At 41.0% G+C, this 27,712-nt stretch overlaps 1 protein-coding gene across 1 annotated transcript in view; it reads left to right on the top strand.

Moving 5' to 3' along the window:
- Window positions 1-6,605: 6,605 nt before the first annotated feature.
- Window positions 6,606-27,712, top strand: part of Fhip1a (FHF complex subunit HOOK interacting protein 1A) — a 63,650-nt gene continuing 42,543 nt past the window's right edge. The window contains exons 1-3 of the mRNA XM_048333659.1: window positions 6,606-6,827; window positions 18,860-19,486; window positions 26,604-26,762. Coding sequence (XP_048189616.1) covers window positions 6,723-6,827; window positions 18,860-19,486; window positions 26,604-26,762 — 891 coding nt within the window. The 5' untranslated portion in view covers window positions 6,606-6,722. The remainder of the gene's footprint in view (window positions 6,828-18,859; window positions 19,487-26,603; window positions 26,763-27,712) is intronic.

The following is a 27,712-nucleotide window of genomic DNA, read 5'->3' as shown; positions in this document are numbered from 1 at the left end:
TTTTTCCTTACACAAGTGATGGTGTGCTATACTTGCGGTTCCATATATATCATTGTAGTCTTTCCAGAGATGTTCATTAAGGATTTATGTCTTTTTTTCTCTCTTTCTGTTGAACTTGGGGCTTAGGCACTGACCCTGAGCTCTTCCGCACAAGGTTAGCACTCTACCACTTTGAGCCACAGCACCACTTCTGGTTTTCTGGTGGTTAATTGGAGATACGAGTATCACAGGTTATCCTGCATGGGTTGGCCTTGAACCATGATCTTCAGACCCAGCCTCCCAAGTAGGTAGGATTACAAGTGTGAGCCACCAACATCTGACTAGGACTACCTCTTTTTAAAGCACAAAAATTGTGATGTAGTATTATATGGATATGGCATGCAATTTATATAGCCATATTGCCTTGATGAATATGTAGGGTCTAGTTGCTGACTAATTAAACAGTGCTAAAATGATATCATAGGAATAAGAGGTTACAGAACAGTCTCAGCTAGACCTCTTATCTATGGTTTCACTATCTCTATATTAATAGCAGGACTTTTTTTTATTTTTTATTTTTTATTTTTTGGCCAGTCCTGGGCCTTGGACTCAGGGCCTGAGCACTGTTCCTGGCTTCTTCCCGCTCAAGGCTAGCACTCTGCCACTTGAGCCACAGCACCGCTTCTGGCCGTTTTCTGTATATGTGGTGCTGGGGAATCGAACCTAGGGCCTCGTGTATCCGAGGCAGGCACTCTTGCCACTAGGCTATATCCCCAGCCCAATAGCAGGACTTTTGTAGTCATAAAACTCACAAAATCTCACAACTGGAACTGGCTGTTAGCCCTTGTTTTTGGACTCTAATATATATATGTATATATATATATATATTTTTTTTTTTTTACCACAAATGTATCTTTGAAGTGGCTTTTAAACTTTTTTGAAGCAGTGCATCTGATATGCTAGTTTTCTAAATAATCTTAAAAATGAGGTCTAAAAATAAATTTCAAGTATGAATTTAAATATTGATTTTTTTCTTTCTTCGCTGTGCTGCTTACCATTGCATGGTGCTTGGATCTTACCCAGTTGGCAGCCTGCTCTTGTGAGACCTAGCAGGAGCACATGGTAGTATTACTTCAGGGCATTATTAACAGTATTCTGCAGCCTTGTTACTGTTCTGAAGCATGCATTTTTCAAAGCCTAGAACCATTTAGAATGTGTATATTGAGAGAGTTTTCTCCATGCACATAAGTTATTGTAATGACACAAAACTGTTTTGCTGAGATACTAGACATTGAACAACAGACAGGCCAGGTCAGACTCTTTTTTTTTTTTTTTTGCCAGTCCTGGGCCTTGGACTCAGGGCCTGAGCACTGTCCCTGGCTTCTTTTTGCTCAAGGCTAGCACTCTGCCACTTGAGCCACAGCGCCACTTCTGGCCATTTTCTGTATATGTGGTGCTGGGGAATCGAACCCAGGGCTTCATGTATATGAGGCAAGCGCTCTTGCCACTAGGCCATATCCCCAGTCCCAGGTCAGACTCTTGCAAGCAGAGGGCACACAGAAGGACCAGGTGAAATCAGGTACCATTAGGTTCTTGCTTTACTTCCCACAGCCCAGTGTTGTCACTCAATTCTATGAAAGGGCTAGGATATGGCCTAGTGGCAAGAGTGTTCGCCTCATATACATGAGGTCCTGGGTTCAGTTCCCCAGCACCACATTTACAGAAAATGGCCAGAAGTGGCGCTGTGGCTCAAGTGGCAGAGTGCTAGCCTTTTTGAACAAAAAGAAGCCAAGGGACAGTGCTCAGGCCCTGAGTCCAAGGCCCAGGACTGGCCAAAAACACCCTTCCCCCCAAAAAAAACCACCTCGATTCTATGAAAGAGGAAAAAAATGATTAGAGCACAGGAAGATTTAGGTGTAATAAGATTTGATGAGGCTCTGAGAAGAATTTGAGGTAGTTTAGCCCAAAATGAACCCCCTGCCCAACTGCTATTAGATGTAATTGAGGACGCAGGGTTTACCTCTCTTTGGGTGTTCCTAATATTTGATGAGTCTTCACCCTTAGGTGGAATTTTACATGATAAGCACATTACAGTAATAGAATTTTTCAATGTATTTAGTAACAAACAATTAAGGGCATTCCACTATGCATTTTAAAACAATCAGTTTTTCTACCGACAGTTTCCCAGGAAATGAAACAACAAAAAAAAAACCCCACTCAAGAAATTACATTTGAGTGGTTGATTTCTATGCAGTGGATACCTTGAGAGAAATGTGCTTTAATAGTAAAGAAAGAATCCAGATGGAATCTCATTTATAACTAGAATCCTTACAAGGATTTTTGTACAAAGGCTATTATCCTTCTTTAATCATTATCTGATTAATTCTCCCCAGTTGGTATAACAGGCGCAATAAAGTACAAGAAATAATGACTTGAGCTGGAAGAGACCTAAGAAATACTGATTTAGTCCTAACTGCTTACCTAAGTGGGTTTCAAATGGAGAGCTCCATTTGTTTGCTGAAGATCTCACAGCTCTGAGAGCTAGAATTAGAGCCCCAGTGTTCTGTCTTTGAGTTCAAAGCTCAAGTTCCCATGCTCTAGCATTATGTATTTAGACATCCAGGCTTAGAGAACTGAGATACAACCTCATAGCCCTTACCCTTTAGTCTCTGCCTCAAACTCACCTAAATTCTTTGGCTGTTTCTACAAATCAATAAGAGAACTATCAGGACTGCTGAAGAAGTGGGAAAGGAGCTCCATTGTCTTTCTGTGAAGTTCCAGGTATTACTTCTGACTTGGCAACTCTGAAAAGACCCAGCTTTGCTTTCCTTTATCTCTGAGCTTCTCCTACCTGTGCCTTGGACCCCACCTTTCCTCTCTCTTTGTTCCATCAAATTGTCAAATCTTCAATGCACTTTGGCTTCTTTTCAGTAGGCCTGCAAATATGACTTGTTTTCCCTTAATAAATATTTCCTTTGGCACAACTCTTTCCATTAAGGATGGTTTTTATAAAAATAATTTGTTATTATATTAAAATAGAGGGATGGAAAGATAGTATGACATTATATGTAAGTAAATGCCAAAGTGTTTATAATCTAAATTCCGTTTTCTAGGAGTGTGGTTTGTTAAAATAGAATTCTTCGGTAGTTCACACAAGAACTGTGATTTTGACACATGTATAACTTTCTTACATGTTATAGCTCTCCAAGAATCTGAAATTAGACTGTCTGGGAATGAAGTTGAAGAAATTTTGACATTGGAAAGAGGTGTGATTGAGACCACTAGAATTCAAACTTGTGTGATTGTATTGTAAATTTTATCATTATGTGATATGGAAGCATATATTTATTCTTCTTCATAGTCAAATATATATGGCTTTTCAGAAAAGGGAAAATAACAGCACACATAATTTTTCTATTGGTTATTTCATCTTCAACAATATTTAATAGAATATTTTCTTTAGTGATTACAAGAATATATTTCTTTATAATATAAGATACAAATGTGAGCAGTCAGCAGTGTCTTCAGAAACAATCCAGGCAGCTCAGTCTTTGTAGTGTAGACTTAGTGCCGAAATACCCAACACAATATTATTTTGACAGACCATCTTTTCCCTGCCTCTCTTCCCCCTGTTAAAAAAACTCAGTAACCGCACCTCAAAACCATGTGCCACCGCTGTTGTAAACAGAGTCTTTTGGGTAATTTTAGTGTTTGTGATTTGTTTGAAACAAAGGAAAAAAATCACTTCTTAAGGTCTGCACGGTCTGTAGAGCTTTCTTTCAGGCATGGAATTTCAAGTGCTGGGTTGGATCTTCGCCAAGAGTGGCGTGCTTCGCTGCAAACCCTCAGTATCACACAACCTAGCCTGAGAGTGGAGGGCACAAGAAGCGTCTGCTATTCCATGCTCCTGGCCCAGGCACGCATTCTGTTGATGGCCCCCTTCTGCCTATCCCAGTCTTTGGCTTGATTTCTTCCCTTGTTTCTTGTGATCTGAGAGTTTAATGAAATGCTTGCAATGGCTGCAGAAAGAGGAAAAAAAAAAAAAAAAGAGTAAAGTCTGAGAAGAGGAAAATGTAGTCCATGTAGTAAAAACCTTGATGCTGGAGGAAATAAACATCCTAATCCATCTCTCTTTTGGTGGTAGGATTACTTCAGTTTATATTGCTCTGGGAATGGGGAGTATTTGAATACTCTAATATGGAAGCAAGAGAGGGAATAGAAATACCCGGCTTTCTGGCATCTGGGTGTGTTGAGTACTATTTTTATTGGTTGAATCTTGCGTAGTTTTTCCTTTCTTAAGCTTAGCCTGTCTGACTTGCCTTATTCCTCCTTTTCTTTCTTTTTCTTTTTGCCAGTCCTGGGGCTTGAACTCTGGGCCTGGGGTACTGTTCTGAGCTCCTTTGTGCTCAAGGCTAGCTTTTTTTCTGGGATTAATTAGAGATAAGAGTCTCAAGGACTTTCCTGCCCAGGCTTCAAACCACAATCCTCAGATCTCAGCCTCCTGAGTAGCTAGGATTACAGGTTTGAGCCACTGATGTCTGGCCCAGGTTTTCTTTATACTGTGGTTCTCTGTATTCATGATAAATTTTGAATCCTCGGGTATCTGTCTCTACAGTGCAATTGGATAAGCATTTTGGCTTAAAAAAAAGTGAGATGGGTTGTTGTTGTTTTTCTAGAAAAGATAGAAATTCCTTAAGGAATTAGGGCCAGAAATTGTATTGTAATCAGCAGAATGAAGTCTAATTTCCTAAGAAGGAGTACTGGGTTGGAAACCTACAGACTTAACATTCTGTTTATATCAAAAGTAAGTTCATGACATTGGCTAAGATACCAATCCTATTTCAACTGCATTCTCTCATCTTAAGATCATATATAAGTTCTTCCTGAGACCTAACTTAAAGGGTTTTAGGAGCCATCTTTTTAAAGTTTTGGATGTGGAGACAATTGGATGTGCATGTTCCTCTCCTTCCTTTGAAGAGAATCTTAGAATCCTGGGGCTATACAGAATGTCAAGAAGTTCCTTCAGTTTTCAATCTCTGGGATAAATCCAAATACTTTGATTTTCCTCATTCCTATTGCTACATTGTCTGAATAAAAGGTGCTGACATGTTCTCAGAAATAGAGTGTTTTAATGATAAGATACAGCTATACATACACAAGTCATTTTCCTCTAGTATGCGACTTCTGTAGCCCTTTTCACAGCCATTTCTTTCTATATGCCTTAGTCCCCTCCTATTTTCCTTAAATTTTGTTTTTCAAAATTAACTCTTACAAGTTTTCTCTTCTTATTCCCTAAAAGTCCCTTTGGAAGATTCTTTCATTTTGAATAGTTCCTTCCCTAACTCACGACTGGGCTTGTTTTATATACTCCTCAACTGTTTGTTTCCATGTTTAAATCTTCTTCCCACAGGGCTGGGAATATGGCCTAGTGGCAAGAGTGCTTGCCTCATATACAGGAAGCCCTGGGTTTGATTCCTCAGCACTACATATATAGAAAAGGCCAGAAGTGGCGCTGTGACTCAAGTGGCAGAGTAAAAAGAACAAAAAGAAGCCAAGGACAGTGTTCAAGCCCAGGACTGGCTAAAAAAAAAAAAAAAAAAAAAAAAAAAATCTTCTTCCCACAGAGAGCTTCACCTGTAAGTTGGCCAGGAATGAGCACCTTTTCTCACATTTTGTGGTGATGCTAAGGACCAGTGCCCAGGGCCCTGTGATATCCTCCTGTCACTCACTCACTTGCACACAGCTGCCCCTGCTTTGGCACAATTTAGCAAATTTTTATCATGGATTTTGTTTTCCAGCTCTGACGGTTATAAGTATTTTTTATTTCGGAACTTCCTCCAATCTGTACACTAAGGCAAGTTCTATTCTGAACTCTGCCCAGTGTTTTTCCAGGCTGATGAACCTGGAGATAATGCCTTTATCTCACTGCCTCTGTCAGAGTACCACGTACCGGGGCTGTATTTGGTGTTTGCTCACGACTCCTCTTTTTTTCCCATGTTTTATCCTCAAAAATTCACCTTTCATTTGTAGATGTGCTACTCATACCTCAAAAGCACCAGCTTAGTTTTGATGGGCAATTTCTAACCGATTTATCAAGATTCTATTATTCTTCAGAAAAGCTAGAAACTTTCACCTAGTTTGGAGCCACAAAATGAGAATGCTTTCCATTTCATTACAACAGTCATTGATTAAAATAAATAAATTAAAAAAACAACCAACAAAAGCCTCAACCACATTGGGCCCAGGTGTCTGGGTGCTGTTTTATAATTCTCCTAAATTGTGTTAAGCCACTTTATTTCTGTCAATTTATGGCTCTTTATTACTGTTTTTTTTTTCCAAACTCTACAAACATAGTTGATGTCATGCTTAATTATGGAAACAGGATTTGAGTGAGGCAGTATAATAATGGGGAGCTGTGCTTGGTTTTATGGAAAGAAGAAAATCAACAATTGTTTAGTACATGAATATAGCTTCATATTTTAGTAGCAAGGTAAGAGAAAATAAAAAGACTTGAGTATAAACATCTCCTTCATAATATTTTCTGTGTTGATTTAAACTTAATAGTTGGTGTCATATTTAGCATATGAACGTAATGAAATATACTTTTTGTTATTGTCATCACAGGTTCTGAAGCTAACCATGAAAACAGAAGAAGCTACGTTTCTGATGTGATGCTTGAAAGTTAATGACTGCTTGTCACGTTTTTGTGAACATTAAATATGACTTAGAAGCATTGAAGGTTTATGATGTCATCGGTTTCGACAGAAAGCAAACTCCAGCCGGCAGTGAGCCTTCAAGGAGTTGACCCAGAAACATGCATGATTGTGTTTACAAACCACTGGGCACAGGTAATGTGTGAGCTCTGCCTTCTCTGGCCTCGGAGCCCCACCAGCCTCTATCACACAAAGCCAGGGCTTTCTACCTGTGTGACAGATAACTGGGTTTTCAGCAACACAATGGAAACAAAAGCTATGTTCTCTTCTTGCTTTCCTATCGTAGGTATCCAGTTAAAAACCACACACACACACACACACACACACACACACACACACACACACACACACAGCAGTTAGCGAACATGCATGTTCCTCAGATATTTTTAGAACAGTAGTCATTTCTTGAAATGACTTTTATGTCACTTTACAAAACTCTTGACCATAATTACATCCTCTCCCTTTGCTTTTCCCCTGCTGATTCCATCCAGCCCTTAAACTCTGTTAAAATACACATTTATTAAGGATTTACCAAGTACTGTGCTTTCTATCACTCGATCTCCACAGACCTACAAAGTAGTTAGTATTAACTTCCTCATTTTACAGATGAGGGAATAGAAAATTACAGAGGTTAAGTAACTTGCTTGAGGTTCTACAACTAGTGACTTACCAAGCGAGCCCTTAGATTTTAGTCCCTTGACTCCAAAGCCCTTGCATTTGACCTCAGCACTCTACCATTTTCAGGCTGGTGGCCCCTGTGTAATTTAAGGAAAAAATGTCATGCCATGCCTAAATATCTGTCTTCTTTACAAAGCTGATTTTCAAAAAGTATTTATTTTGGCTTCTCTGTGACTCTTCTCTGATCTACTGGTGTGGATAATTAAGGGTTGAGTGTTCAGAAAATTGACTAGCCTTCCCCTTTCCTCAGGGAGTTTATCAGTAGTAAAATAAACAAAATCGGCATTCTTTACTACTTCTTCAACATTACACTCCCCAGGTGAGCTGGTAAGTGACTATTTATGTGACATTCTTTTAATGACTACCCAGCTCCTTCCTGTGTCCAGAAACAACACATGAGTTAAAGCACCAAGCCTGTAAATCACAGCAATTTTAGGGGACACAGTTTAAATCAGAAAGGAACAAAATCAATTTTGCTTCTGGGTTGTTCACATTTTGTAGCCTCTTGTCACCATCTAGGATAAAACCTCCCCGACTTTTTTGTGTGATTTCCCCATTCTCTGACTTCTTGTTATTCAAATTTTAATGGGTTGTTTGTAGACACAGTGGTCACATCTGCAGTAGTAAAGGGAAGAAAGTATTTCCGCACTTTTGCCAGAATAATTTCCTCTACTTTGTACTTTTTACAGTATTCTAAAACAGACTCCCAAGTGGAGCGGTGAACCAACCCTACAGGAAACAGCCGGTAGCGTACTGGGTGTGGAAAGAGTACTTTAGAAGGATTGTATCTCTCTTTTTTGTCTAAAATTTCCATTATTTTGTGTTTGCAATGTATGTAATTATATATTAGCATATTGTGTTTATTCATTAATTAAGCTACTGATGCTTATTTTTAACTGCTAGGAATGCACAATCAGGTCGGAAGTATTTTCTGACCCAGTCATCTCATTTGACAGATGGAATCTAGCTTTCTAATACATAATCTTTGCTCTGGGGCTCCATCTTGTTCGTTGGTTTGTGTATAATTCTTTTGGTAATAATCATTCCTTCTGGATATCTGTGATGTATCCATTTGGTAATCTGTGTTACTCTCAAAGGCATGTTATATCCTCAAGTTCGTGATTGTATGTCAGTAGATTGTCTGCCCTGTCAAATTCTGTTCCAATCAAGCATTTTATACAATGTACCAGAGCTGTTAGAATGTCATTCATCCCTCACACTGATTAATTTTTTTTTGTGTGTATGTTAGTCCTGGGCCTTGAACTCAGGACCCAGGCACTGTTTCTGAGTTTTTTTGGCTTAAGGCTAGCACTCTACCACTTGAGCCATAGCTCCACTACTAGCTTTTTGGTAGTTTATTGGAGATGAGTCTCATGGAGGGGCTGGGGATATGGCCTAGTGGCAAGAGAGCTTGGCTCGTATACATGAAGCCCTGGGTTCGATTCTCCAGCACCACATATATAGAAAATGGCCAGAAGTGGTGCTGTGGCCCAAGTGGCAGGGTGCTAGCCTTGAGCAAAAGGAAGCCAGTGATAGTGCTCAGGCCCTGAGTTCAAAAAAAAAAGAGTCTCATGGACTTTCCTGGCCAGATCTCATCCTCTTTTTTTTTTTGGCCAGTCCTGGGCCTTGGACTCAGGGCCTGAGCACTGTCCCTGGCTTCTTCCCGCTCAAGGCTAGCACTCTGCCACTTGAGCCACAGCGCCGCTTCTGGCCGTTTTCTGTATATGTGGTGCTGGGGAATCGAACCTAGGGCCTCGTGTATCCGAGGCAGGCACTCTTGCCACTAGGCTATATCCCCAGCCCCAGATCTCATCCTCTTGAGTAGATAGGATTACAGGTGTGAGCCTCTGGCACCTGGCTTGCAAAAATAAGTTTTTGTCCCAGGTCATATTGTAATGAAACCTCAGGATACACCTGTCATGGGGGGATTGGAAGCACGTTGCAAGTACTTAGCATTCTCCTTTTCTGGCAGAAAAATAGCAGCTTATAGGTAAGAAGAACTTTGTCATAGGGAATGGTGTGTAGTCATTAAGTATTTTCTTTTGTAAAGTGAGGACTGTTCTTAGTGTTGGCTTAGTCATTCCTCTGACTTTGGGTAGGTCATTTCCTTCTTGAAAACCTTTTTAGGCTTAACTTTCCCTTTTAAACAAATGTTAAAAATACTCATAGTTTTAGTCTACAGAGGCCCTGAGGGCTTTTAGGTTACCCTATAAATGAGAGTACTGGTTGAGAAACTCTCTTGGCTGACAAATGGCTATTGTTCTTTAGAGGTTTATTTAGCTCATAGTACTAATGAAGCCCTGTCTGCTCCCAGGTGGGATTGAAGCTAGGAGCCTTGGCATGGGCTTTTAAGGAATGCACAAGCTAATGTAGATATGTAAAAATCCTTATTACAAAGAGATTAATGATGACTTTTCCCCAAGAAAGAGCTATTATGGATGAAAATGGCCTGGGGAATGGATACCGTCATTGTTTTGTGTTTGGTAACTTAGTTGTGAACAAATATTTTGTTTGTTTTGTTTTGTTTTGTTTACCAGTCCTGGGGCTTGAACTCAGGGCCTGAGCACTGTCCCCGGCTTCTTTTTGCTCAAGGCTGGCACTCTGCCACTTGAGCCACAGCGCCACTTCCGGCTTTTTCTATATATGTGGTGCTGAGGAATTGAACCCAGGGCTTCATGTATATGAGGCGAGCTCTCTACCACTAGGCCATATTCCCAGCCCCGTGAACAAATATTTTGATGATAGAGGAAGAAAACTTTTTATAGTATGAATATTGGGAACTAATGTTCAATGTTAGCCTTTTTGGGATTGTGGGGGAAAAAAGATGTGGAGAAGACAAAATAATTTGAGATAGATATGTGGGTTGGAAATGCAAGTCCTTCAGCTGTGTATTCATTATTTTGGTTTCATATGGCGTTTTTTGTAGCGAGTTGAGCAGTAGAGGAGAAATGTGTTCAAATCTGACTCACAGCTTTTGCCTGCTGGAACTGTAGTCTCTGCTTCGCTGAGAAAAATCCTAGAAATCCCAGAAGGGAGGTAATGTCAGAAATGTGGCAAAGACAAAACAAGATGGCAACCTTTTATTTATGGAAATGTCGATTAGCTGTGTAAAGCAATGCTTTGGGGTGTGATAATGAGAGGAAATGATGGTACCAAAGTCTAGAGGACTCAGAGTTCTCTGGTAGGGTCCATGAGTGAAAAAGGCAGCACAACTGACCTGTATTTGACTGATTCTGTTCTGTTGCTTATCACTAACACCTGTTCCGGAGCTGTCATAGATGGAAGATAGCCTCTGGTACAAGTCTTGCCCTTCTAGTTATAGTGTCTTGTCTTGAGCTCTATGTCACTGTCAGGGCAGTTAGTTGTCTAAGAGCTAGGATCATATTAAAAGCAGATTGTGACTCTGGGGCTTACCAGGAGATAGACCTGGATAGGCCCAGAGGTACTTTGAGTTTCTGAACTGTTCCCTAGTCCAATGGTGTTGTGGCAACCCCAGAATAGTTCTGGAGTAGGCATTCAGGAGCAGTGACTGGAGAATGAGGTTAAGAAATAGCACCTGCTTGTACTTCCGCACACCTTCTGAATGACTACCTTGTAACTTGCAGTGAATCTAAAACCCAGTTCTTTCCTGGTTGTCCCTTTCTAGGTTGTACATTTCAGTGGCATCTGGCCACCCACAGGCCCTGTTGGCACATAGAGTTCTTTATGCCCTTCTGTTACTCCTGTGTCTCATTTAGTCTTCAGAAAATCAAAGCTGCTTAGTGTTTCTGGCCACCAACTCCCTGGTTTCATACTTCTTTGAAGCCTCAGCACTTGCTCTTAATTCTGCCCAAATATTCTGCTGCTTGGCTAAATATTTTCTTTCTCCAGAACGGTTTGGAACTTCATTTCCTATGGAAGCCTTTTCTTGCTGTCTTTTATACTTCCACTCTGTGTTGCAACTTCATCCTGAGTTTTCTTTCACTGTGATACCAGTCAACTTTTATTGCAGTTATGGGTACATTATCTTCTTTCCAACTTCACTTTGAGTGCCTCCAGATCGGCACCATTAGTAATTTATCTACATTTTCAGTGTCCAGAACAGAGTGTGACATATTGTAGTTGTTTAATGAACTGTTGAACTGAAAGGCAGAAAATAAAAAATACAACAGCAGAAGATCTGGGCAATGTAGGAAACAGCTTCAATGTTCTACACTATGTTGAAAACATTGTATAGTTAGCTTTTAGTTCTTTGGACTTGGCTTGAATTCATTTGTCAGAAAGAGTATGTATTAGTGTTTACTTTTTATAGTCACTTATATGAACAGTTTAAAATCTAGTATATTGTTTTTATTTATTTATTTGTTGTCAATTGTGGAGCTTGAACTCTGAGTCTGGGTGCTGTCACTGAGCGATGCTAGTGCTTTACCACTTGAGCCACAGTGCCACTTCTGCTTTTCTCGTGGTTAATTGGAGATAAGAGTCTCACGGCCTTTCCTGCCTAGGCTGGCTTTGATCTGTGATCCTCAGATCTCAGCCTCCTGAGGCTACTCAGGATTACAGGCATGAGCCACTGGCTCCCGGCATATATTATGTTTGTAATCTCTTATATTTGTGACTTTGAATTTTCAAAATGGACGAGCATTGGCACACCAAGCAATTAATATATTGCTATATGAACTTACCACTTGGTATTTGGTGATTTCATAGACCTTTTTGTATTCATTATCTTATCTACTTCTTTCAAGCATTGAATACTAATAGAGTCTGCCCTAGAACTATGAAAACATAGAAAGTAGTTTAAAAAAAAATCAGTCAGAGGGCTGGCCTTGGTGTTATATGCCTGTAATTGTAGCACTGAGACATAAGGACCTTGAGTTTGAGCCTAGCCTGGGCTCTATAGTCAGACCCTGTCTCAAGAAAAAAAGAACACAGTAATGGTGGTAGATGAGGAAAAAACAGTGGATTTGGTCATCTTTTTCATCCTGGAAAGAATGAGAATGGGAAAACCAATGGAACCATCTAGATTGCTTAGGTCAGATGTCTTCTCACCTTGGTGGAAAGTATAGTAAGTTTTAGTTGCAGCATCTTGTACAGTGTTCCACATAGCCTGATTTGGTTGAAGAGCATATGTCATCCATATATAGATTTGTCACATGTATTTGGAAAGATCCAAATTCACTTGCCATGTTCATCTTTACTCTTTTGGTATTTGCCTTGTGATAGACTAAATGAAGGAAAACTTAAATCCCTGGAGAGATCAAAGTTGAGAAGTATTAGAGAACTTTGATTGGTAGAAAATAAAACAAAAGCTCTCCTTCTTAAGACAAAGGGCTTAAGGCATTGATAAGAGCTTCTGTTAGACCACAAAGTGGTTGAGCCTGTAATATCAGCAGTTGTGCTACTGCAGCCTCCCTGACAAAGCTGGCTTTTTGCTGTGGTTAAAGTTAGTGTTCTCTGGAATGTTATTACTTAGCCCATTCTTCTTTTGTCCTGTCTATAGCTCCTCCTCTGTTATCTCAGAGTTAGCGAGTCTCTGATGCTCAGGACTAAAGCTGACTTTAAACCTTTAAACAACTGGGCCAAGTACACCCTGTTCATAAGGCTGTGTTGTCTTCCTTAATATGAAAAATAAATGGTGAGGTCCATTTCCCCCTGTGGAGACAGGTATGCGAGGAATGTCCTAAAGTGAATCGAACCCAGACACATGGACTGGATGAAAACATATTTTTCTTGTAGTTATTTGGTACATTAAGTGGAATTTGGCCTAGGACAGCTAAATCCTAGGTACATTAAGTGGAATATGGCCTAGCACAGTTAAATCCTAGGTACATAAGTAGAATTTGGCTCAGCACAGCTAAAATCACTCTTCTCTGTGATGGAAATGTTCCTTAGTAACTTGTTTGTTTTCCATAATTCTTCTTTAAATTAGCATTCCAAAGGATTTGGAGGTATGAGTTGTAATCAGGTGACTTTCTTGAAATAACCAGGCTTTCACAAAGTAGTATCACTAATCACTTGTTGATACCAGATTATATGTAAGACCTGGAACACTAGTGAGATGGTCTCAAAGTAAATCTAACAGAGAAACATGAGTGTTTATTATGAGGGAGAATCCTTTGCTAGCTACTATGTGACTATTTAGGAATTGTAACTGTTTAAATTTCAAGCTCATTATCTCTGACAAGGGTCATTATTGGGAACATAGGTAAGGAGCATTATGAAAGAATGCTTAGGAAAGAAATATTCTATCCCTTAATTCTATCTATCCCCATTAATTCTTATAATTGTAGGGAAACTGGCTTTGAAACTAGGTTAAATTGAGCTATTTTGATATGATGGTAATTTGTGCACCATTTTTCACACTGCTGATGCTTGTGTTTCTTTGTAGGACTGTAGTAATTTACATGTGCCTCTGAATGCAACCCATGATCTACACATGCATGTGTATACAGGCACACACATACCTATACTTATTAAAGTTTACGAAGGATCAAATGCCCAGTTATAATCAGCATTAATGTTTTAAGTTACTATTTCTGATCTCAACTAGTTTTCTTAATTAACATGTGTGGGCTTTACTACATACTGCTGAGTTTTGATATTTTCAGCCTAATAAAGTGAACTCGTTTTGTAAAGAAAATGTTTATAATGCACATTTTGCTTGTTTTCACTCTCTCATCTACTAAGTCCCTGCAGCCTTATTCATTTCCCCTGAAATGAATCCCTGAGACTGACATATATAGTGGGGAAGCCAGGGTTGGAAAATCTGAGACAAGAATAAAATATTAAGATTGGAGGAGCACAGGAAGGGCTAGGCCTGTAGGAGGCTCTGTGTGCATGCAATTTCAGCATCCATTGGACTGCAGTTGACAGGTAGGTGACAGGAATCAGCAAGCAGAAATCAAGGAAACGGGGCTACTGGGGTTTGATGGCAGTGTGAGGGAAGTGAAAGAAAAGATAAGGAGAACTCTAAGTTACATGAGGAGTCAGTTTCCAGGAACTGCTAGAACCCTGACACTATTTGGATAGAAGAATTTGGACATGTATAAGCTCTTCAGCTTTTCTGTGCAGGCTGGGTGTTAACCAGGAAGTGTCTGAGCCATTCCCTTCCAAGTTAGGACCGGTGCCAGGGTGTGGCCTTCAGAACCCACTTGAAAAGCAGGTCACGGGTGTGTGTGCCTGGAAGGGAAGGGGAGGTGGCCTGGGAGGGTCCTGACACCTGCGGAGCAGGTTTGGGATAGGTGATAACTGCAGGTTGCATCAGCACCTTGTAGAGCACACGGTGCTCTGTGACTCAAGGCCTTGGTAACACACCCATCTGTTAGGCAGTAAAACCACTGGCCAGAGCTGGGGAATAGCAAGCCTTCCCTGTGTGAGGACTGTTAGGACTCTGTTCTCATGTTTCTCTGTCACCTGCCCAGAAATAGCACAGAGCAGGGATTACAAGGAGGGTTAAGATACTTTAGAAGTGCTACGCAGTTTGCAGTCTGTGTAAAATTCTCAGTTCTCTTTAAGATTTCTCATAGAGGGCTGGAAGAGGGCTGAATATAAAGGAAGAAAAGTGTGATATGTAATAAATATTTGCATATGTGGTAGAAACATCCATATTTATAAATTGATATTGCCTGGGAATTTCTGAGAATTAAGAGATTTTCAATAATTCTTTTTAACTCAGTTTTTTTGGGGGTCATTTTTTTAGACATTACAAACCCATGTTGCCTACTTTTATTTTTAATTATATTAGGAAATTAGAGAAACTTATTATAAGAAAAAACTAATCTTAATATCATTTTTTTTGATTCATTTTTTTTCTCTTGTTTTTTGGTGGTGGTACTGGGGTTTGAACTCAGTCTCTAGCTAGGCAGGTGCTCTACCACTTGAGCCATCCTTCTAGATCTTTCAAACATTTCTAATCATGCATCTGTTTCTAATATGTTTAACTTACCTCAAGTAGAGGTTTGTACAATTCAACAACAATAGTTACATTGTATAGTGAGATAACATTTTTTATTAATATTATTGCCACTTGGGTAATAATTTTATTTCTAGGACCTATTAATATGAACCTTATCTTTGCGTTGGTCTCTTGGGGCTTGAACTCAGGGTCTGGGTGCTGTCCCTGAGCTTTTTTCCTCAAGGCTAGTGCTCTATTTCTGGCTTTTTTGGTGATTAATTGGAGATAAGAATCTAATGGACTTCCCTGCCTGGGCTGGCTTCAAATCGCAATCCTTAGATTTTAGCCTCCTACCTCGCTAGGATTATAGTTGTGAGCCACCAGCACCCAATTATGAACCTTCTTTAAGAAGCAAATATTCTTGAGTTGTTTTGTTAGAGATTTTTTTACCCCCAAGATCAGATTAAAAGCCAAAGGGCAGGAAAACTTTCATAACTTATGTTATATATTTTCAGATTGTTTTCCAGAGAGACTGAGGTAATTTGCCATACCTCTATCAAAAAAGATACAATCCTGGTTTTAGACTGTTTAGACAGCCTGAGTACAGGAGAAGTGCATACATTTTTACTTGAAGGTCTGGCTGTAAAGGTAGCTCTCCTAAGTCAATTTGGTATGTGGAATTTTAAATGATAGGATTGATTAAGTGTACTGTGTATTTGTCCTTCAGAATGTAGAGCTTTGAGAGGGCAGTTGAAGTGGAGACCCCTGTGGGACCAGTGTGGTACTGCAGTTGTGCTCTGTGATGAGCTGTGAAGGTCCTGAAGCAAAGGGAAAGTCTCAATCAGACCCTAGGGGCTCTGCTGCCAGTGAGGCTTCCAGGTGTGCAGTTTGTCCTGCAGGATTGGGCAGAGGTATGCGGCAGTGGACAGACTCTGAGGCAGGAATCTGGCAAAGAAGTGGATGTCTAGCGGTTGCCCTGGGGTCCCCAGTCTCTGCGCCATAACCTTCTTGTATACCTGTTCACTGAAAGCCTTCACCATGAACAATGCCAACTTGAGGATGGGGAGTGAGTTTTCCATTTGCAACATAGCTTATTAATGTTCTAATAGAAATAGATAGAAATGATAGATTCTGTGGGGATCTATTTATTCTTTCATGATGTTCTTGTCTGGTCTACAAAGATTTTCTCCCTATTTCTGACAGGCTAGATACTTGGACTTTGTCCCAAGGAATCAATTTCCCACATTGCTCATGTATGCTGACATAGCATTGCATATTTGCCAGCTTCCCCTGTGACTTGCAAATATTCTGTTACCTAAACACAGAACATGTAGCAGCACATCATAGAACTGGGCCAGGAGTGCTCTGCCAAAGACAAACATTGCATGCAATACAGCAAAGCAAAAAGGAGCAAAGATAACATCATTGATAAATTGTCTGCTTATTTAGGAAATATCAAGTGTATGCCTTTTAAAGGGAGTATATTGAATGGACTTCATTTTTTTTTTTTTTTTTTGCCAGTCCTGGGCCTTGGACTCAGGGCCTGAGCACTGTCCCTGGCTTCTTTTTGCTCAAGGCTAGCGCACTCTGCCACTTGAGCCACAGCACCCCTTCTGGCCATTTTCTGTATATGTGGTGCTGGGGATTCGAACCCAGGGCTTCAAGTATACCAGGCAAGCGCTCTTGCCACTAGGCCATATCCCCAGCCCCTGGACTTCATATTTAAATCTCATTATTAAGTTAAAAAGAAGTCGAGATATAAAATTGTTTAAATTTCTAGATCCCAAAGTATAGAAGTAACTAATTGTTGGCCAGAGAGAGATAAGAAACATTCAAATGACCACCATGGTAAGAAAGAAATAGACCAGAGCTATGACATGACTTACTTAAAGATTTTTTTTTTTTTGGCCAGTCCTGGGGCTTGAACTCAGGGCTTGAGCACTCTCCCTGGCTTTTTTTTGCTCAAGGCTAGCACTCTGCCACTTGAGCCTTGGCGCCACTTCCAGCTTTTTTCTACATATGTAGTGCTGAGGAATCGAACCCAGGGCTTCATGTATATGAGGCAAGTGCTCTTGCCACTAGGCCATATTCCCAGCCCATACTTAAAGATTTTTTAAAAATTACCCTTAAATTGCTTTTTGTAGCCAGGTGCTGGTGGCTCATGCCTGTAATCCTAGCTCCTCAGGAGGCTGAGAGCTGAGGATCATGATTCAAAGCCAGCCCAGGGAGGAAAGTCCCCATGAAACTCTTATCTCCAACTGACCACCAGAAAACTGGAAGTAGAGCTATGGCTCAAAGTGGTAGAGTGCTAGCCTTGAGCAAAAAGAGCTCAGGGACAGCGCTGAGGCCCTGAGTTCAAACCCCAAGCCTGCCTCCCCCCCACCAAAAAAAGAAATTTTTGTGCTAAAGTGTGTTAAACAAAATACACTATCATAACCATTTTAAGTGTGTAATTCAGTTGCATTAACTATATGCATAATCATCATCAACACTATTTTCTAAACTTTTTTATCACTCTAAACTTTAGGGATTTATTTTGTAGTTGGTTGTCAGATTTTTTTTGGCGGGGGGGGGGGGTTATAGAAATGAAGCATTCAAACTCTTCACTTTTCAGGTTTGGTGTGGTAGGGTTGACTCTGCAGTGATAGATCTATCTGTCCTTCAGTTGCTTTCTTCTTCCCTGTTGCTGAATGCTTGGTTGGAGAAGTCTCCCACCTGAGTGGAGGAGAGAGAGATGGTGTATGAGGAGCTGGGTGCCTCTACTGAAATCTTCCGAGAAATGCCATTTCCAGGAGAATAGGAATGGTCAGATTTCCTTTTACTTAATTAATGCACCTTTAAATTTGTTTGTTTGTTTTGTTTTTGTTGCCAGTCCTGGGGTGTGGACTCAGGGCCTGAGCACTGTCCCTGGCTTCTTTTTGCTCAAGGCTAGCTCTCTACCTCTTGAGCCACAGCGCCACTTCCAGCTTTTTTGTATATATGTGGTACTGAGGAATCGAACCCAGGGCTTCATGTATATGAAGCAAGCACTTTACCACTAGGCCATATTCCCAGCCCTGCACCTTTAAATTTAAAAGCAACATTATATCATTGGCAGTTTCAAGAAAGTTTAAGAATTTCTCATCCCTTCGAACACAAGAGGTATTATTTTCACACATTTTCCTCTTTGTTATTATGTTTGATAATTATGGGTGTACCGTAAGTCATTTACGTTTTTCACCGAAATTTCACTTATGTTTCTTCTTGTTTCTCAAGTCTTCATAATAATAGTCTAAGAAATTAATTCATATCACCAGACTGTTTTCTTTGGTTCTTAGGTTGCCCCAAATTGTCACTATTGTAAATTAGCATCTTCAGGTATATCCTTTTCTATAGTTTAACTCTTTATTTTATGAGGAATGAAGAGGAAGGGAGGGAAGGAGCAAAAAGAGGGAGGGAAGGAATTAAGAAGGAAGGAAATGAGGGAGGGGAAAAGTCACAATGCTTACATAACTCCTGCATCCAGGGGCTTTTGCATTTTTTATGATGGCTCGGTGAAAATCAGCACTAGTGTGTTTTTCTTGAGAGCATAAGAAACATTTGATGGATGATGAATGTTTTAAACTTGTTACAGGTTGTGAAAATCTTAGAGAAGCATGACCCCTTGAAGAACACCCAGGCAAAATATGGCTCCATCCCCCCGGATGAGGCCAGTGCCGTGCAGAACTATGTAGAACACATGCTCTTCCTGCTGATTGAGGAGCAAGCCAAGGATGCTGCCATGGGGCCGATTCTGGAATTTGTGGTCTCAGAGAACATCATGGAGAAGCTCTTTCTGTGGAGTTTGAGGCGGGAATTCACTGATGAGACTAAAATGGAGCAGCTAAAGATGTACGAGATGTTAGTCACGCAGTCCCACCAGCCCCTGCTGCATCATAAGCCCATTCTGAAGCCCCTGATGATGCTGCTGAGCTCTTGTTCAGGAACAACCACGCCTGCTGTGGAGGCCAAGCTGGTTGTCCTGCTCAATCAGCTCTGTTCCATCCTTGCCAAAGATCCATCCATTCTGGAACTGTTTTTCCACACCAGCGAAGATCAAGGCGCTGCCAACTTCCTCATCTTCTCTCTCCTGATCCCCTTCATTCACCGTGAGGGGACAGTAGGCCAGCAAGCTCGAGATGCTTTGCTATTCATCATGTCTCTCTCTGCCGAGAACAGCATGGTGGCCCATCACATCGTGGAGAACACCTACTTCTGTCCGGTAAGCCCCTCTCCTTCGTGTCTCCCCCCTCCCTACTCCCATTTCCTCTCCTGAGCTGTGAGAAATGCTTTCATTTTCTTTTATCTCAAGTTGTACCTTCTATGAAAGATGTTTAGAGGAAATCCTTTGAAGGAGTAGCAGAGGCATCTAGGCTGAGAGGCTATTTGGCTGAGCATTGGCAGCTCCAAATAAGCCACCAGAGGAAATTGGATGTGCTACCATTTCTTGATGCATTTTTATTGGGTTGGGAACAATTTTAGTTTTTCTTTTTTTCTAAGAGCATATCCTGAGAGATTTGTAAAACCCGCACTTTGTAAATTCTTAGCTTTTGTGGCTGGGTTTGTTCCAGTGAGTCGAGGCATGTGGTAAGAACTCACAGCTGGTTTCACAAATTAGTTTCCCAGCAAGGTAATGACCATTAGTTGTAAATCCAAAGCATTGATTTTATTTTGAAAAATGAATACACATTTGCAGTAACAAGAATTCTCCTCTGTGTTGTTTCTAAATCCACAGTATGGTGAGCAGGATTCTTTGGAAATAGCTTATAGTCCAGGCCTAATCAAGTCCAGAAAATCTGGAAGCAATTTGAGATTCACAGGCGTTCTTGGGCCTCTGAGTGATTTTTTGATGTTTCTGCTGTCTTTGAAGAAGGGTTTAAATGACAGATTTATAGGTTTGTGCCTTTTGCTCTTGGACAACAGCCATGAATATTTTCCCAGTTCAGAGACATTTCCGTTGTCTATTCTTCTTACCAACCTTTATAATCTATGTGGCATTAAGCCTGTAGGATAGTGTGGGAGACTCTTAGTAAATTTTGCTGGAACGGGGGAGGTGAGTTGCCATAGGTAGATTAAATTAATAGTTAGCTCTATACAGGAAGATTTTGATCAGTGTTGGTACATTCCCTAGAGGACATTTAGAAATGGATGTGGATGTGTTTGGTGATTGTCATACAGATGTGAGGGTCAACTGGCAGGTCAGGTGCAGGGGCTACAACAGACCTGCTGAGTAGCAAAAGGTTATACACATTGTGAAGATATTTACAGAAAGCTTTAGAACACAAAACCTTAGTGCCTCATATTTCTTGCTTTACACGCAGACAGGCAGACACCCCTCCACCCACCCACACACTAAAAGTACAAAAACAAGAACAGGAATGGTATAGACTGTGTTTGGGACTGTAGTTTGAGGGATGAAGGACGCTGAAATCATGGTACTGGGATTGGAGTAGGGTTTGGTTGTATTTGTAATACTGTGTCCATTTGTTGAGTTTGCCCAGTCCTTGAGCATGCTAGCCTGAGCCCCACCACACAGCTCCACGTAACATTTTATGTTTAAAAAGCGTGCAGAGTGCTCTGAAGAAAGCAGAACAAAATGCTAAAATCTATTCAGTATTGCCGAGGGGTTTCAGTTCTAGTGTGTTTTGTATGCTTGTCATATCCCATAACTTAAAACTTTAAATCAAATAGGGCATGCCTTTAATATTTAGATTTCAGCTAAGTGTTATAGGCAGATTTCACCAAGTAACTATTGCTTTTCTAAAAATGTGTTTGCAAACGTTGTACAGTTCATTAAAGTGAAGGAAACAAAATCACCAGCTGACCTCATTTGCTGGAGTGGAAGAAGAGCTTCGTGGTGTTAAGTTGCCCCTCAGGACAGATCCCATAATCTCATTTGTACCCAGTTTTCTATAATTACATCTGACCACATAATTAAAATAAAAAGGCCCCTTTATGGTGCAGATAAAAGCATACTCTATTAACCACCCAGCTAAGGGCCACAATTGACAGAAAGCTTTCACTAATTACTATGATTGTCAAAGTCTGTTAGCATCGGGCTGTTGGAAGAGTAATGAGTCTTTCAGCAAATTGGGCCTCTTTACCAAACTTCTGTCCTTATGAAGTACTGTAAAAGGGAAGAGGCCAACACAGGCTTTGCGGCCTCTTATCGCTAAGGAAAGGCAACAAGAGAGAACAGTATGATGCCAAAGATGGCTGGAGATGAAATAATCTTACCATGTTATTTGGCATTTTTGACCAAATATTGAGAGTTACGCCCATGACATGTTGGCAAATGCAGGAAACAGCCTACTATACATAAATTAAGAAGTGCATGTTGAAATAAGTGACCTTTAGGCACACAGCTGCAGGTAGGATGTTATTTATTTATCCTGTATCCAAAATTTATGAGGTTTTTTATTTTGGCAAGTCGTATCAAATGGTCTCCAGCAGGTGTTTTGCTGCTAGCTTCAGACTAAAGCCATCTGCTAAAAATCTTTGTTTTTGCTAAAATTAACAAGGTGCTCAGAGCCTGCCTGGGAACATTATCGTGTGGAAATGATGGTGCTAATATCATCACATGTATTGCTTTCTTTAATCCTTGCGACGATTCGATGAAGAAACTGAAATTGAGAGAGCTTTCATAACTACTCATCAGTGGCAGACTCTGGCTGAAAACCAGATTAGTCTGGTACTCAAACCCTGGTCTCAGTCCCATCATGCTCCTCTGCCACCGGTACTTTGCGCTTTGCCTCCTGTTATCCATGAGGTTACGTGGTGATTGTGTCTCCTGCGAGCACTCTTGGGCCATGTTAAATTAAAAAACAAAAACAAAAACATTGGGTTAATTCTATTGTGAATGAAGAAAATATTTTTCAGTTTTTGTGTGGTCTGACTGAATAAGAGGCTAAAGTAGTGGATGAGCATTTTTATTTTTAATTAAGTCTTGAGTACATCTTTAAATTTTTATAATTTAATTTTCAAGTTGGAATGAAATCAGGGAGCAAATGAGTATCTGGGCATGGTGATACATGCCTGTAATCCCAGCTTACATGGTAGGCATAGTATTATTTTGGTCTGTAACCAGCCCTGGCAAAAATACTAGACTGGATCAGAAAAATCACCTAAAGGCAAAAGAGCTGGAGGTGCATCTCAAGTAGTAAGAGGTCTTGCCTGGCGAGTGCAAGGCTCTCAGTTCAAATCCCAGTACTGTTTAAAAAAGTAAATATACTATGCTGTCAAAACTCCTGAACCTAAAAAAAGTTATCTGTAGACCTTTTGTTACTCTACTTTTCCCTGGTGACCTCTCTGTTCCTTAGGATAGCAGTTGACCTTGCATTTATGGATGGATGGTCTATCTTTTCCATCTCCCCTTTTTTTCTTCTTCTGGTACTAGGGCTTGAATCAGGGCCTCCTGCTCTCACTCTGCTTTCTTGTTCTCAGTTAAGTGTTCTACCATGTGAGCTGTGCCTTTAGCCCAACCTTGTGCTGGTTACTTGGAGATGGAGATTCTTGGACTTTTCTGCTCAAGCTGACTTTGAACGGCAGTTCTCAAGGTCTCAGCCTCTTGAGTATCTAGGATCACAGGGGTGCATCGCTAATGTCTAGCTGCCTATTCTTTTTTTTTTTTTTTTTTTTTTGGCCAGTCCTGGGCCTTGGACTCAGGGCCTGAGCACTGTCCCTGGCTTCTTTTTGCTCAAGGCTAGCACTCTGCCACTTGAGCCACAGCGCCGCTTCTGGCCGTTTTCTGTATATGTGGTGCTGGGGAATCGAACCTAGGGCCTCGTGTATCCGAGGCAGGCACTCTTGCCACTAGGCTATATCCCCAGCCCTCTAGCTGCCTATTCTATCCCAGCACCAACTTTGCTTGTGGCCTGGCCCACAGTATTGGTCCTGAAGCTCTGTGTAATCTGGGTGGGTGGATCTCAACTCAGAGCATCACTTTGGAAGGGAGGATATAAAAAGCTATAAAGATTTGGGAGCTAAGTACTGTGGCTTACAACTGTAATTAGGAAATCACAGTTGGAGCCTCACCCAGGCACAGAGTTCAGTGAAACCCCATCTTAAAGAAAAAAAATGCGGTCATGGTGATGTGTGCCTTCCATCCCAACTATGAGGAAAGTGTAGGTATATAGGAGGATTTCAGTCCAGGCAGAAAGTGAGTCCCTATTAAGAAAAATAGCAAGAACGTTAAAGGCTTGGGGAAGGAGGAGCATGGCTCAAGTGATACAGCACCAGTCTAGCAAGTTTAGGCTCTGAGTTCAACCCTGCCCCCACCCCCCCAAAAAAAAGATTTGGAATCTTGTTCCTAAGAATAGGAATACTTTTTATTCTGCAGAGTTCCTCCCCACCCCCATAGATCTTTGCCGTTCTGAAGGGTTGGTGGAGGTGTTGACTAGCTGAGGAGTCTCCTGTCACTCCTGCCCTAGGAGTGTCCTATTGTCTGGGAAGGCTTCTTTCTGTTCCCATCCCAGCCATGCCCTTTTCAGAATACTCACTTTAATAAAAGCGAATATTAGGTATGTGTTATTTTTAATTACTGTCACTGATGTATGTAATTTGAAAATTAATGTTGCTGTAATTATATTGATATACTGAATAGTTATTCCCAGCTTTTTAGTCAGACAAATTAAGTCTGTCTTTATGAATTCATCTTCAAAGCCTCACAGTGGTTAAGAAGGCAGGAGTATGCAGAATGAAAGCCTTTGTTCTGTGGTTAATTTAGCATGAGTTAGCAAATGTAATTGATTTAAAAAAATGTGGCATCGAGATTCTCTGCAAAGAGAACTTCTGGGCTCTGTTCGCTTTTGCCAGAGGCTTCTAATTTACCACAGGTAACTCATTTGGGTCATGTTCAAAGAATGAAAGGGATTTGAGTGTGTTGACAAGGAGTTAAGTGCTTTAAATAGGGGACATCTTCTTTTGGGACCACAGATGCCCTGATTGTGAAAGAGATAATGATCTTGCTTGCTTATAGTTCCTGAGCTCAACTTAGTACCTGGTCTGAAGTCAAGTGGTCAGGGTTTTGTGGTTGTTTTTTTTTTGTGTGTGTGTGTGAGTGAACAGTAAAACAGAGAGTGAATGGGATCTTTTGCTTTCTCCAGTGTTAGAATGGATGGCTCATTCATTTCTCTCACTGCCCTTTTTTTCTGTGCCATGGGCTCCTAGATCATCTCCACCAGCCTTTCTGGTTCCTCCTGTGCCTCCGTCTGCTTTCTCTGTGCTAAGACCTCCCAGGTCTTCTGGTGGTAGAGTTGGTTGTGTTACCCACATCTCCAGTGGGAACTAGAGGTTCTCCCTGAAATGGAGATGGCTAATGAGATCAACTAATGAAAGCCAGAGAGATGACCACTGCCACAGTCACAGAAAGCGCTGGATGGACGGGACAAGGGCAGGGGAGGCAGCAATAAATCTAGAAATGAGCTCCCCAAGTTTAATATACCTGGATCCATACTACCTTAGGTTTTCTAATTCTCATGGCAAGGCTCCATGGCTTTTATCATACCACACCTGTGGAAACCTCCCTGTCTTCCTTCTGCTTCTGGTGTGTATGGCTTGAGAGTGTTTTCCCAAAGCACCAAACCCACATGGCTGTCCGTCAGCCTCTCCACTGGGCTATTATCAGACAGCCCTTCTTATCCTGACATATAACCCCAGTGGAATGACTCACTTTTACCTTGCCTGCCTCCTTCCACCTGAGATTCTCTGCACTTTTCTTCCTCCTAGAGGATGCCATCTCTTCTTTCTTTGAGCTTTTGAACACTCCGTTTCCTCTGCTTGTGCTGTTCTTCCCCTGTACTCTTTTTCTGTCTGACCCCTGTTTATTGTTTAGTAGCTTAGGGATCACTTTTCTTTTCACCTTTTTTTTTTTTTTTTTTTTGCTGGTCCTGGGGCTTGAACTCAGGGTCTGAGCACTGTCCCTGAGCTCCTTCTGCCCAAGGCTAGCACTCTTTCACTTGATCCACAGTGCCACTTCAAGCTTTTTCTGTGATTACTTGGAGATAAAAGGCTCATGGATTTTTCCTGCCTGGGCTGGCTTTGAACCATGATCCTCAGATCTCAGCCTTCTGAGTAGTTAGGATTACAGGTGTGAACCACCCGTGCCCAGCTAGGCCTCACTTTCAAGGATAGTTCCACTGCCCACTCTCTCCAAGCCTGGCCTAAGAGCTTTATGTCCACCTACAACAATGAGTGTGTCCTATTGTGTGTTCTGAATATTTCCAACACTAGAGCCTTTGCCACTCATCTCGTTGGACAATGAGAATGTCAGTATTTTTGGACCTTTCCCTATGTGTTTTCTGGAACGTTCTCATCTTGTTTGAGCTCGTCATGGCCTCAGGTCTGTGCTAGAATGTTGCCTTTGGTAGCTAACTTCCTTATGTCCAGTTAGTGCCCCTTCTGTATACTTATCTGCTGAATCAGGATGTCTGAGGTGCTGCTGAGGCTCTCTTACCTGTCCAGGTAGGAGGCCCCCAGTTCTGTGAAATCCACTGCTTTCCTTGATCTTATCCTCTGCAAGATAAAATCAGCAAGCATTGGCATTAAGTGTTTCTTTGCTGCATTTGTGTCTCTGTTAGAGGCATCATCCTTCTCTTAATGAGTACAATGGCTAACTGGATAACTTGGGGGTCTCACTTTCTGAGCTACTGAGGGGAGAAGTAAACCAAGAACTTGGATTATAACTGAAGGTGTTGGTTAGATCCCCCTGATAGCCACTTCACCTGTTAGGCTCATGTACTGTCTCCTCTTTTCCTGCTGCTGGTGCTTCAGTGGGCCCCGTTAGCTCTGTTGGAATTCAGTTACCACTTCTAACTGACCTCCACTTTCTAACCTGTAAACATGCGCAGATCAGTCATGATTTTAAACACGCAAGGAATTGCAAGTCTCTTTCTCACAAAGCTTCTCCCGACCCTACCTGTCGGGCACCATCTCAACTGAAAGCTGCTGTATAGATGAGGGTATTTGCACGGAAATGCTTCTCTGTACTTGCACTCGGTGTATTGTACTTTTCCCCGTTGTTTAGGACTTGGTCTGTTTCTGGAATTTCTTGGGTTCAGGGTGGGGTTTTACTCATCTTTGTGTTTAACCTTCTCACTCACTCCACCCCTTATTCAGCATGGCACCCTGTCCACATGTGCCACCTCATCACTTGGTGAGGAGTAGCCAGGTCCCCTGGGATGGCCCTCCCCTCCCGTCTCCAACCGGGTGATCTCCACCTGCTTGCTGACAAATCCCTCCTATTTTTAACTCCTCACACTTGAAGTTGAGTCTTTGGACCAGCAGTGGGTATCACTTGTGAGCTGTTGGGGAGGACTTCATGTTTCTATTTCTGAACACAGGTGCTTGCAACTGGACTTAGTGGGCTCTATTCATCCCTGCCCACAAAACTAGAAGAGAAGGGCGAGGAGTGGCACTGCCTTCTGAAGGACGACTGGCTGCTGCTGCCCTCCCTCGTGCAGTTCATGAACTCCCTGGAGTTCTGCAATGCGGTCATCCAGGTAAGCCGCCCCCCCCCCCCCCACATACACACTGGGGCAGCCAGATCAGAGTCTGGATTAGGGGACAGCAGAGCCTAGTATCTATTGTACTTGTAGACTAGTTAGATCACTTTGCTGGAAAGCCACCCAGTGCTCTCCAATGAGGGAAAATGTTAGTTTGTAAATTTCTGGCAAGTTTCAGTTGAGGAAAAAAAAAATGAGATGATTTCTTTATCTTCTCTACAAAAAAAGTGTTAATTCTGTTTCGATTATCCACTTCACCATCAAAAATAAGTTCAGTGCCTGATTTATTAAATAGATATTTTTAGGCTCTTAAGCACTCCAAATTATAACAGTTTTACTTCAAGGTCTTCTTGGGAGTCAACAAAGGAAAACACTTTATTTTGCTTAATGGCGCATACTACATAAAGAATATTGTTATCCCAATTGAATTGGGAAGAAGTTAAACATCTTTTTAGCAACACCAATTAAATTTACTTTGAAATTGGTCTGCTTTAGGGGAAAAGAAAATAGTTGCTGAACTTATGTGTATTTGGCTTCTTTCAATTTCTACCTCCAGGTTTTTTGTTACTGTTTTCAATAAAAATGAGATTTTACATATACTTAAGGATGTAGTGGGTTTTCATCAAAAAACATTTTACTTTTATACAGCAAAATATACCTTAATATTGGATTTATTAAGAAATCAGGTTTATTTTATGGTGATTTTGGGGTGAAAAATGTTAGTTATAATCTATTTATCTACCAAATAAAGAAATCGCTTCCGGAAGAAAGTGCATGTAAATTACTTTAGTTCCCATTGCATTTTTATTGCTTAGTCAGAGGAGGTTTTATTTATATAAAAGATAAATGGATTACATTTTAAATTATTTTTTCCTTTAATATTGCAGTCTACCCACATTTTCTCGCAGAAGTGTGGGAATAAAAACGATGGCAGTACCATTAGTTCC

This window comes from Perognathus longimembris, chromosome 24 (genome assembly GCF_023159225.1).
Source record: "Perognathus longimembris pacificus isolate PPM17 chromosome 24, ASM2315922v1, whole genome shotgun sequence".
Classification (NCBI taxonomy): domain Eukaryota; kingdom Metazoa; phylum Chordata; class Mammalia; order Rodentia; family Heteromyidae; genus Perognathus; species Perognathus longimembris.
Note: the sequence above shows the minus strand (reverse complement) of the source record. Positions and strands in the feature narration are given on the sequence as shown.